This window comes from Alligator sinensis, unplaced genomic scaffold (assembly GCF_000455745.1).
Source record: "Alligator sinensis unplaced genomic scaffold, ASM45574v1 scaffold1178_1, whole genome shotgun sequence".
NCBI classification, from domain to species: Eukaryota; Metazoa; Chordata; order Crocodylia; family Alligatoridae; genus Alligator; species Alligator sinensis.
This window is the reverse complement of record NW_005842596.1, coordinates 729,539-741,103: the sequence shown is the minus strand read 5'-3', so window position 1 is coordinate 741,103 and position 11,565 is coordinate 729,539. Positions and strand designations below refer to the sequence as shown.

Genomic DNA, 11,565 nt, shown 5'->3' with positions numbered 1-11,565 from the left:
AAAATAGTTGGAAAAAATGATATGCAAGCTCTTGGGGGAAAGCTTGCAAAGAAATTTTCCAACTTTTTCAGTTGGTCGAATAAATTATATCGGATTGACCCAAAGAACCGCGTCTGCCTCAGGCACGACACGCCATGTGGGCGCAAGGGCCGCGCCCGACGCCAGCAGCAGCGCTACGACGACCCAGTGAAGGGCGACCCGCTCCTCACTCCACCCCCCAGGCCGAGGGGGGCGGGGCTAGTCTGAGGCCTCTGCGGGCGCCGGACCGGGTCCTTATAGGCCCTTTGAGAGCGCGCGGGCAAATGAGAGGAAGTCCCTCCCCCTCCCCCATTGTCCTGTTCTCATTGGTCGAAATCCTTGGAGGCGCGGGCGGGGGTTGGTGTCGGATGCTGTCACTCCGGTCAGTAGCGCCAAGCAGCCGGTGCATGGCAGCGGGAGATTGCGGGTTGTGAGCGCTGGTGTTTCTCTCCGCCTCGCGGCCGGGATGTTCGCCAAGTGAGGCCCACGGCCGGCCGGGGGGCGGGCGGGACCTAGGTGGGGCCGGGCGCACTGAACTCCGCCCTACGGGTTGATCCAGGGTGCGGGGTCGTGTGGGCCGGGCCGGGCCTGTGCTCCGGCCCCTGCAGCACATGGCGAGCGGGGCCCTCGCCAGCCCTGGGAGCTGCGTCTCGCCTGGGCCCCATTGCGACTAGCTGCGCGGCGACGCGGCGCGCGGGCCTCGAGCCCCAGGCGCTGGGTGATGTGGCTCCGCGGCCGTACCTTTGATACCCGAGGGCAGGTGTCACCGATCCTTGCATGGCACAAACCAGAGCCGGTGCAGATCAAGCCCCAGTAAAGCTGTAGTGCGGTGACAGGGACTGAGAGGCCCGCACGGAAATGGGCGTGCTGGGAGGCAGCTGCAGGACGGCCTGGCAAGTTCTTGCAGTGCAGGAGTGGCGCTGAAGGTGTGATGATGGTCCATATAACATGGGAGAGGCCATGGCTTTCATGGGTGATGGTGTTTTATTGGGCCCAGTATGCAGTTGGTCCAGTAAAAGATAGCACCCACAAAAATCCTTGCCTCTTGCAGAGTCTCTTTGGCTGGTTAGCGGTTCCCACAAACAGCAAGAAACCTTTATTTCCACACCTGTCATACACAAGCACTTTAAAGCATAATCTTAGGATTCAAAAGATTCTGCTGGGCCAGGCTTCATTTGAAAGACTTGTAAGTAAGGTTGGAAACATGGTCCATGTTTCTTCATGCTTTCCAGCCTTGATGAAGGTGGGATAATAAGAGGGCACTGACATTCAGGAGCAGTGTTCTGTGATAGCCAGTGCTCCTTTCTTTCCAGCCTCCTTTAGGAAATGAACTGCAGGTGGTCTTGTGTCAATGTACAGTAATTATCTTTTTTAGGGGGGGTCTCATTTGCATATTAGAAAAGCATGTAAAAAATTAGGCTTGCCCCCCCTTTCAGAATATTGGGTGGGAAGACATTTTTGGAATGGCTCCACTCTTTTCTGTCCTCCTCCCCCTAGTTGCAGCAGGGAGAAGAATAGCGTCATTTTGTTTTCTTACAACTTTTCTGTGGTTGCTGTAAGAAAAGGCATTATTTTCCCTGCTGTGGAAGAAGTTGGAGTTTTCTCCCTTTCCTTTCTGCCTCTGTCTGGAGACTTTCTTCCTTTATTCTTCTGGTGTTTCTATAAAGCAGGCATAGAAAGAAAATGAAATCTTATCACCAGTTTCCTTCCATGTAATACATTCTAAAATGCAGATGTGGTACTGACACTGTGGTCTTGTAGTCAGCTGAAAACTGCATCCTCTCAAGGAGCAGTGCCCAATTTTTTCATCCCATGGGCTGGATGGGCATGGGGTGGGGATGAGGGGGGACCTGATCCCATGTGCCAGATTTCTGGGTCTGCCAGGGGCTGCACAGGGCAGGCCCAGCCAGAGCCTCAAATGGGCTATGTGGCAATGGCCTTGGCCTGAACCGGATGCATAGGGCTAAGAAACCTGGCGGGGGGTGCCACTGCTCTCTTGCCAACAAATTTCATCAAGTTGCACATAGCCCTGTGGGCTGGATGCCAGGGCTCCTTAGGCTGAATTTGGCCCACAGGCTGGGGATTGAGCACCCCTGCTTACAATCATCAGGAAAAATTGCAGGTAACTTAGTCCTCTGATGCTCTTGAGGTGAGATGTAACTTACCTCAGCAGCAGTTTGAAACAGGTCAGGATCCTGTTATGTTGTCAAATCTCTTTTACTGTTTATTGTGTGAAACTGAAGTAAAACTAATTTTATGTCTGACTTTCCTTTAAAGTATGTGTAAACTATGTGAAAATAGTGAGGTAAAACAATGTGAAACTGAATTTGTAAGTATAATTTTACTGTAAAAGGGTAGAACTAGAGATGCTTATAAAAGAAAAAATGGTAGTAATTAAAATATTCACACTTGTTTTAAAACAACGTTGCTCAGCCTCTTGGCCCCCAGAGGCCAGACCAGTGGTGTGAGGCCAGTCCATTGGCCAAATTGGGCCCTGGGGCCAAGAGCTGCACCCTCTCTGTCCCATGTGCTGTGATTGGGTCCCTTGTACCTGGCATTATCCCTTGCATACTGGGATTAGGACCCAAGCGTGTGGCACCGCTCTTTCTGCCTCGTGTGTCAGTACTGGGCCCCAGGACCTGGCACTGCCCCCTACCAACTCTGCCTGGGCTTCCCATGGGTTCAGAAATCTGGCAGCAGGCAGCCGGTTCCACTGCTTCTCCACTGTCAAATTTCCAGACCTTTAGGGATTCCCAAAGGCTAGATGACATGGGGCTTGCAGACTGGTTCTGTCCCATGGGCCAGGGGGTTGAGCCCCACTGTTTTAAAACATTATAAGGTAACTTTCGTTGTGTCCTCTTGCAGAAACTATGGTTCATCTACAGGCTATGGAGGAAATAGGACTTATTCCTGTTCTTCTTCTGGTGATGTTGATTCTGCTCTTGGGTTTGAAGACTTTCTGTATACAGATGACACTTCAGGGACAGATGAGGATTTAGATTTGTTTGTCCTGTTTGGAAATCTGCGAGGAAGTGTAGTTGGATTACGCTACTACACAGGAGTTGTAAGTAGAGCGTGAATAGTACAATTGTATCATACTAAGTAGAGCCAGTTAAGAAAATGGAAGAAAAGCTATGGTAAACTGTGACAAAGGTTATGTTTTATGGTATAAAAGCTTTCCCGAATTGTCTTACTGTTCCTAATATTAATAGAAGTGGGGTTTCTTTCATTCATTTACTGTTATTCATGTATTTAAGTTGTCACAAATATGTTTGTGGCTACCCTTGTTCCTGATCCTGTTATGAATGTTTTATTGATGGTTTTGGTTAGAGGTGCACCAATATATTGGTGCCATATCAGATCAGCACAGATAAAAGGAAAATTAACATTATTGACTATTGGCTTTTTTTTTGGCTGGTATAGCTGATAAAGTCACTGATAAATGCTGTATGCATGCACGCAGCCACAGCATACTTGCAGCCAAGAAAACAGCATGGCAGCTTGGAGACCAGAGCCCTGCAGGTAAGTTTGTGGAGGGTAAGGAGTGTGGGGAAGGGAAGGGGCATGGGGGGGGATCAGATCGAGGCCCCTCACGGTGAGGGAGAGAATGGGGGGTGTGGGGGGGGGGTGGGGAGGGGCAGCTCCCCACTGCTGCGCATGCTCCCCAGGGGAGGCATGGGGGGGGGCATGTGCCTCCTCAGATTTGTGCACGGGGTGGATGTGGGCTGCCTGCTGTGGGCTCAGGGCTGTCTGCCCTGCTGCCTTTTTACCCCAGAAGCTGTGTGCTGGTTGCGTGACCCCTGCTTGTCCAGCAGCAGTGAGGGTGGCAAGTTGTTCCTGCAGCTGCTAGGTGGGCTTGGGTATGTGGTGTGGCCAGCGCACGGCTCCTGTTGCAAAAGGCAGCAGGGTGGAGAGCCCTGAGCCCACAGCCTGCATCTACCTCTTGCACAAATCTGACAAGTTTTAGTTTAAGCGCTGCTGCCTCCACTGCCATTTTTAAGCTCCTGGACTGATAACCTGGACGAGCCATCTGTGGCTCCAGCCCACTCCCTGCCCCGGCATCCCATTCACTGCCCTGGCTGGGCAGCAGCCCCAACTCCAGCCCCTGCCCCACTCCCTCACTGTGGGAGCCTCTATCTGCCCCTTCCCCTCCGCAGACTTACCTGCAGGGCACTGCTCTCTACGCTGCCCAATTGTGCTCCTGTATATCAGTACAGGATTGGATCAGTATCAGCTGATATGCTTGGTGAATAATTGGCTATCGGTATCGGCCAAGAAAATCTCTATTGGTGCACCCCTAATTTTGGATGATGAAGGCTTTTTGTGATGTAGTGTCAAATGGATAGGAAATTGAATGGAAATCCACAAGACCTGGATTCTGTATCTCTGGCTCTGAAGCAGAGCATACACGTACTTAAGTTTCTCCAGTGTATGTGTGTGGGGGAAAAAAAAGGAATATGTTTACATACCATCACTATATAAAAAGCTTTAAAAACTGTAAATTAAAAGTTTTAAATAAATGGTAATATGCGTCTTTGTTGGTCCAATTAAGCATTTCTTATGTCAAATAGATGGCTGGATAAATGCTTCTCTGTTCTTTAATCCTTTTTTCAGTAAATAGAAGGTGTTCTTGTTGCCTTGACAAAATTTTGGGGAACATTTGCAGCTACTGGCTTCTTTTTTTGTACTTTCTGTGCTATTTAGAATATGTAGTATACTGTTAGAGTTAAAAAACAGCATATTTGACTAAAATAAACTGTAGAATGAATGCATATAAGTATTTCTGTAAATAATTTGCAAGCGAACTAGTGATCCCTTTTTTTCTTTTGATAGGTTAACAATAATGAAATGGTTGCACTTCAGAGGGAGCCTAATAACCCTTATGATAAAAATGCAGTAAAAGTAAATAATGTGAATGGAGACCAGGTAGGACACATTAAAAAAGAACTGGCAGTACCCTTGGCATACATCATTGACAATAAACTAGCAAGAGTAGAAGGGTAAGTAGGTAGAATACCTTATTTAGTTTCATATTTATATTTAATCAAGTAGAGTCCAATTGTAGCCTTAGTGGGTAAATTTTGGGAAGCTATAGCAGCTGGATATAAGGTTTTAGTATTAGACAACTATACTATAAAGGATAGAATTTAGATTTTAAAAGGTGAGACTTGTGTTCCTTTTTTTAAATGAGGATTGTCCCTTATGGAGCAAAAAATACCTTTACTATGCCCGTACAAATGAGTTTTTGGGGAAAAGAAGAAAATAAGCAAGCTGTTCTAGATCGACTGAAAATGCATGGCTTTAAAATGGCTCCTCCTCTAAAAAGTAAGTTTGTTTTGGTTTTTGCTCTGCCTTTTAAAATATGTTTAAGTAAGCTTTTCAAAATGGCACTTGTTTGATGAAACTAAGCCCTTGACCATGATCCTAGTGAAATCAGTGGTAAACCTACTTTTATAATCATTTGTATAATCATTTGAGCAGCCCTGAATTGTTAAATTTCTAGTCCCTAGTAAATGTGTATTCATGCCCCAGCTGTGCTGTAACAGGTCAATACAGTCAGAGGCAAAAAATAGAATGTGATTGAGGCTAGTGACAAAGCAAGTTAGGCATAATCTGTAATCTTCAGATTTCCTTAATCTTTTTGCTGTATCTGTGATGATAGTTGGGGTCAGTCTTAAAATCACTATAAAGTACATACCTCCCAGCCACAGTAAGCCCCTTAAGTCAGGCTGCAAGAGCAATCTAGCTTCAGCCAGGAAGCTCTGCAGAACTTTCAGGGATGAGATTTGAGCCTGCCCCAGTTTGCCTCCTAGATCCCCTTTCAGGATTGTTTAGAACATGACTGGGTGTGGAGTTTTTGAATGGTTACTTTCCTGCCCTCCCCTCTCCACCCCTACTGCCCCTTTTCTTGTTTTCCAAATGGAACATAGGTTCAGAACTTGGCTTTGGATCAAACTTGTTTTCTGGAAGAGCTGGCCCAAGCTATAGTGCTCCAGGTCATACTGCTGTGCAGATGACAACGGAACAGGTAGGGTTTTTGTAGTTACTGTGAAAATATTTAAAAGTTGTTATTATTTCTTTTAGTAGCAGATATTGTGCTAATGCAAGTGAAGTTTAATTCATTTTTTTAAGAAGTCCAAAGTGAGTTTGTTTTTCACCGTTGAAATGGGAACGTGTTTAAAGCTCACAAGCAATGTGATTTTTTTTTTTCTTTCTTTCTGGATTGAGTCTAGATTAGGCTACTACAGCTTCCCTGGGGCCCTTTTGCTAATCCTTATGACTCTTTGTCCCCCCATCTACCCCACTGCTGGGTGCAGAGCCAGTAGAACTAACTGAACACAAGATACTGGCAAATAAATCAAAACTTTAATACATTTAAGAATACTTAGAATCTCAGCTGTTCAATAGTAAAATCTTGATATAGTTTTTACATTTTCCCCTGTTGTCTCTTTAAGTTGTCAAAGAATGAAAAGCCTCATCTTGAGCTAGAGAATGAATGTGAGCTTTACAGACATAAGATGAATGTCATCCTGTACCCTTGGCTGTAAATTCGGGCAGGTATAGGCAGCCCTGTGAATGTTCTTCCCCACTTAGCTGTGTGAGCATACTTTGTTGTATTTTAATATGCTTTAAGTGCTGAGTTGGTCTAATATGACAATTCACTTACCACTTAATTTTCAGGCTGAGACTTCTTTTTCTTCTGTCTGTCACACCACCTGAATGTATCTTCCCAATAGCAGAAACTACTAATGTTTACACCTAACACTTCCATATGGGCAGAATCCAGTCACTGAGAAGTCATAAAATGCTATATGGCTGGCATCAGTTATACTGTCAAGTATTTCATGTAGAAAAACGTTAGAGGTTCATCATACATTGGGCTATTAAGGGCGTAAAGCATGCTAGTTTATGTATCCAGCAGCCCTCAAAAGAATGATGTGACAGTATTTGTCTTTGACTTGTGTGAAAGATGAGTAGGTCAATTGGGGGTGGCCTTTTGCCTAAGTCCAAAGTGAGGCCTGAGCCTATACCTCTGGAGCCATGACAGGATACTTTAGTTATCTTGACCATGCTCCATTTGATGTAGAGGTTTAATTTAATTGTAGCTTTTATATTTATGAACTGCAGCTTAAAAGCGAGTTTGACAAGCTATTTGAAGATTTGAAAGAAGATGATAAAACGCGTGAAATCCAGGGACCAGAGGTACTTGTTTCTTAAAACTCTGCATAATTTTTTTTTCCAGAAAAACAAGTCTTTATGTGTAAAGTTTGTAATATTTATAAAGTTTAACTATGGTGTGTAGAACAACTCAGTTAATTTTAAATTGAATATTAAGAGAGCAGTTAATAGGATGATATGATTTTTCTCCCTTCCTAAAGGGACAGTTTTAGCACAGAGAAATGTATAACTTGGGTTTTTAATTTTTAGGTTATTGGAACACAGTTACTTCCACACCAGAAACAAGCTTTAGCTTGGATGGTTTTGCGTGAGAACAATAAGGAGCTGCCACCATTTTGGGAAGAAAGAAACAGCTTCTTTTATAATACACTTACAAATTTTGCTGAAAAGGAAAGACCAGAAAATGTTCTTGGAGGAATACTGGCTGATGATATGGGTTTGGTAACTCAACTTAGTGCTTTAGCATATTTCAATACAGTTTGATTTATCTGTGGAAAAATGTTTTCCTTCTTATTTCTTGTTATCTAGGGCAAAACTCTCACAACCATTGCCCTGATTCTCGCCAACTTTCACAATGGCAAACCTCTTCCTGTTGAAAAGATCAAACGTGATCAATTGTATAAGGTGAGATGTTAGAAGTCACTTGCATATGCCATATTTTTTCACATACAGTACACACCTCTCCCCCCCCCCCCCCCCCCCCCCCCCCCCCCCTTCACAAACAAGACCCCCCCCCCCCCCCCCCCCCCCCCTTCCAAAACACAGCTGCTGGAAATAGCCATGTGCATGATATGCAACAAACATGGTAGATACAGTTTCTTCTTGTTATGAGCAAAAGCAAAAACAAAATCTGCATGACTCGGAGCAGAATAATGATCAGGCTTTGCTCTTCATCTGCTGCTGTTTGGTTGGATACTTAGTACAGAGAAAGATCTTTTCTCCTTCGTTTGCCCTTTCCAAAGCAAGGTGCATATTTTTTTTCCAGGGTGTGTTTTATGCAAGAAAATACAGCTTGTTTTGGTTTGGTGAAACCGTTGTAGCAATTTAATCAGTATCCCAGTAGTTGCATGAGCTTTTTATGTTCGCAATAGAAAAATGATCTGAATACGCTGTAGCTTCTCGCTGTATTATGTTACAATGAGAGGATTTAATTTCATTTAAGAAATGTATGTTTAAACCTGAAATGAGGTGCTCCAAGGGAAGAGTAAATTAAAAACCATATTTTATTGTTGACTTCTTATCAAATCAATGACATGGTTTTATTTTTAAAACATTTGTTTAAGACCTTTTGTCATTAAGACACCTGTGAGTACATTATTCACTGTAAGGATTGCAGGGACAATATCTTCTTTTTTATTTAAAAAAAAAAGAAAAAAAAAGGGGGCAATCAAGGATAAGGTCTATGGGAGGAGGGGGGGAAGAGAACCATTGTCAGTTTCTCCTTGGTTCATTTAATCAAGCTGATTTGTTGCACTCCTTATCTCTATCTTGGAAAGAGTTATGCCAGAATTATCTGATTTTATTTTAATAATTTATTCAAATTATTTTAATACTAGCCAATTGCCTATCAAGAATGACTGACTGACTGACTGGTTTGGGGACAGAGCCCTGTGTATCACTCCCCACTTCCCCCCCTGCCACTTGGGGTCGGAGCCTGCTCCCCCTTCCTCACTGTGGCGGTGGAGGGAGGAGAGGAACAGGCCCAGGCCTGATGCAGGGAGTGTGGGGGGAGGACCAGGTATGAGGGTGGGGAGAAGCTGGCCCACAGCAGTGGTTGTGGGGGTGGGAGCAGCGGGCCCGGGGGCTCCCCCCGCACCGCCACCTCCAAGGAGCAAGTGGTGGGGGGGTGAGGTCAGCAGCTCTGGTGGCCTTGGGGGGGTGGGGGTAGGGGGGGCACTCCATCATCACTGCCTGGAGGGAGCAGGGCAGGGAGGAGTGAGGTGCTGGCCTTGCACCCCCAGTTCCGTCTGCTCCATTGCCGCCACCTCCAGGGATGCAGGGCAGGGGGGCAAGGCTGGCCTTGCCCCTCACCCCTCTATCCCCTGTGTCCACACCATCATGGCAGCACTCTACTGTGTCACCATCTCCTGTCTCAGTGCTGTATCCACACTCTGATTGGTTGTTTCAGTCAGCCAATCAGAGTGTGAATAAAGTGTTATGGACAGACAGACAGACAGACCATGGCTTTTTATAATATTAGAATGTAGAAGAACCGGATTTTTTTTAATGTGTCATAACATTAAATTAGGCAACAGTGTTTATATCTTGGCTCAAAAACGGGTGTATTTCCCTTTTGGTGCATTTGTATGATATGAGATTTGCTTTATGCCTATCTACAATTCTCTCAAGTATAGCTAACATTCATCCACTTTCAAAAAGAAGTATATCAACCACATGTGTGTCACATTTTTGATGTACCTTTATACCACTGAATCCAATATTCACATGCATAGAAGTAAATCATTAGATTAAGTTAATAATTGGGTGGAGCAATTTTAAATCAAGATGATTTTTAAATCATTGATTTAAATCACAGAGACAAATCCTGATTTAAATCATTGATTTAAATCAAGTTTCCCACTGATGCTTCATATATTTCTTAAACAATGGCGCAAATCTGATTACTAAAACATGTTAATTTATGACTCAGTATAGCATTTTATAACATCTGTCCTTAAACACTTTTTTTTCTAAATTTTCAAATTTTATTAACTCTGACAGACAAGTCATCACAACACTAAGCGTACGCTGTCCTTAAAACTTCTACAACTAGATCTCATTTTCTCCACTTCCGCTGTCATTTTTATTCATAGACTAAAACAGAAATATGAGTTTTCCTGCTTTTTCAACTCCTGGTCAATTTTTTTTCTTAGCTTTGAGTGAATAATACCAAACGATGAAAATACTCTCTCTGTGCCTGGAGAGGAAGCTACTACTTTGAAAAGTTGGCCTAGCAACCGAAGAAACTCTGTTTTAAGGTGCCTGACTAATGTTTTCCACCAATTCAGGGGGAAACATCATCAACATTTGACTGACATCATCAGTAAACATGTACTGTTTAAATGGTTCCCCTCCAGCTCTGAGATTTATTATGACTGGCAATCTTCTGTTCTGAAAATCTTCTGTTTTCCCTTAGGAATTTGGTGCAACTAGCGTGAAAAATGAAGGGGACCTACCTTTCAAAGGTAAAAATAAAATGGGGAAGGAGACATTGCACTGGCATTATGAATAAAATAGTTTAGTGTATTTATATTAACTTACAAAGTTACATGCCCACTGTGGTGGTGTAATAGCCATCCACATTTTATAAAACTGTCTTTCTGTTGGTGTAAGAACTTCCTTACAAACTAATTAAGCCCCTCGGTATGTCTCAGAAAAAGCATTGAAATACATATTGTCTGGACATTTTAAATTGAGCTGTAGGGAAGTTAAGGGACTTGTGTGAGACTTTCAGATGGAAAAGTATTGGCAGAACCAGGAGTTAGATACTGCAAGATTTGGTTCTCTTATGCTTCTCTTTGGCCGTCAGCCCATATCCCTTCTCTAGTAACTGAAGATTGTTTAATGCTTAAGTGAACAATGATCTAGTAGCAAACAGTAGTAAATAAGTGGTGGTTAGATTTCATATTGAGTCATAAAATACCTATTATCGTCTGACAAGGTTCTTTGGGTGAATCCGATATCTTTTATTAGACCAACTTAAATAGTTGGAAAACAATTATTAAGCAAGCTTTTGGGTTCAAAAACCCTTCGTCAGGCTAAGCAAGTTTCAGCAGTTGGTGTGTGCTCTTTCTGGATGGAATGAAAAGACTTGTTATTTCATTCCTCTCACTTATATGAAAACTATTTGAAGTGTCTTTGCTTCTTTGTCCTACTTTTTTCTTTTTATGTATGCTACTTTTTCCTACAATGTGCTGGTCTTTACACACATCAATACAGCATGCCTCATTCTGTTCTGTTCCTTATTTTGATTGGTTTTACACCAAGGTACTCCAGGGATCAGATGTGGAGATTGACACTTCATCATGTATCACTGTTTAGATTTACTTCCTTCTTGTGTAGCTTTGTTGGGACTAACGTTGCCTGTAAACTCTTTGCATTCCCTTTCCTCCTTTCTTGCAAGTTTTGTATTGGGAATCATTATAGTAAACGGGTTTTGAGACCCCATCTATGACTCTCATCTTTTTGTGCTATAACTTTCTTTGTATTTATTTTATATTTACAGTCCTGATTTTAAAATGCAAATTTAAATTAATTTGACCTTAAAGTCTACACTTTTTTATGATTTTTTTTCCAAACAACTGAATATTTTCCTTTCCATAACTGTCTCTCTCTCTCTCTCTCTCTAAAAAATAAAGATCTCAACTG

General features: G+C 43.2%; 1 protein-coding gene across 1 annotated transcript in view; it reads left to right on the top strand.

Moving 5' to 3' along the window:
• The first annotated feature begins 394 nt into the window (after positions 1–394).
• Positions 395–11,565, top strand: part of HLTF (helicase like transcription factor) — a 44,640-nt gene continuing 33,469 nt past the window's right edge. The window contains exons 1-10 of the mRNA XM_014524339.2: positions 395–495; positions 2,884–3,082; positions 4,852–5,018; positions 5,210–5,343; positions 5,949–6,046; positions 7,147–7,221; positions 7,447–7,638; positions 7,726–7,821; positions 10,334–10,382; positions 11,556–11,565. The exon at positions 11,556–11,565 is cut by the window's right edge and continues 57 nt beyond it. Of these exons, the coding sequence (XP_014379825.1) occupies positions 485–495; positions 2,884–3,082; positions 4,852–5,018; positions 5,210–5,343; positions 5,949–6,046; positions 7,147–7,221; positions 7,447–7,638; positions 7,726–7,821; positions 10,334–10,382; positions 11,556–11,565 (1,031 nt within the window). The 5' untranslated portion in view covers positions 395–484. The remainder of the gene's footprint in view (positions 496–2,883; positions 3,083–4,851; positions 5,019–5,209; positions 5,344–5,948; positions 6,047–7,146; positions 7,222–7,446; positions 7,639–7,725; positions 7,822–10,333; positions 10,383–11,555) is intronic.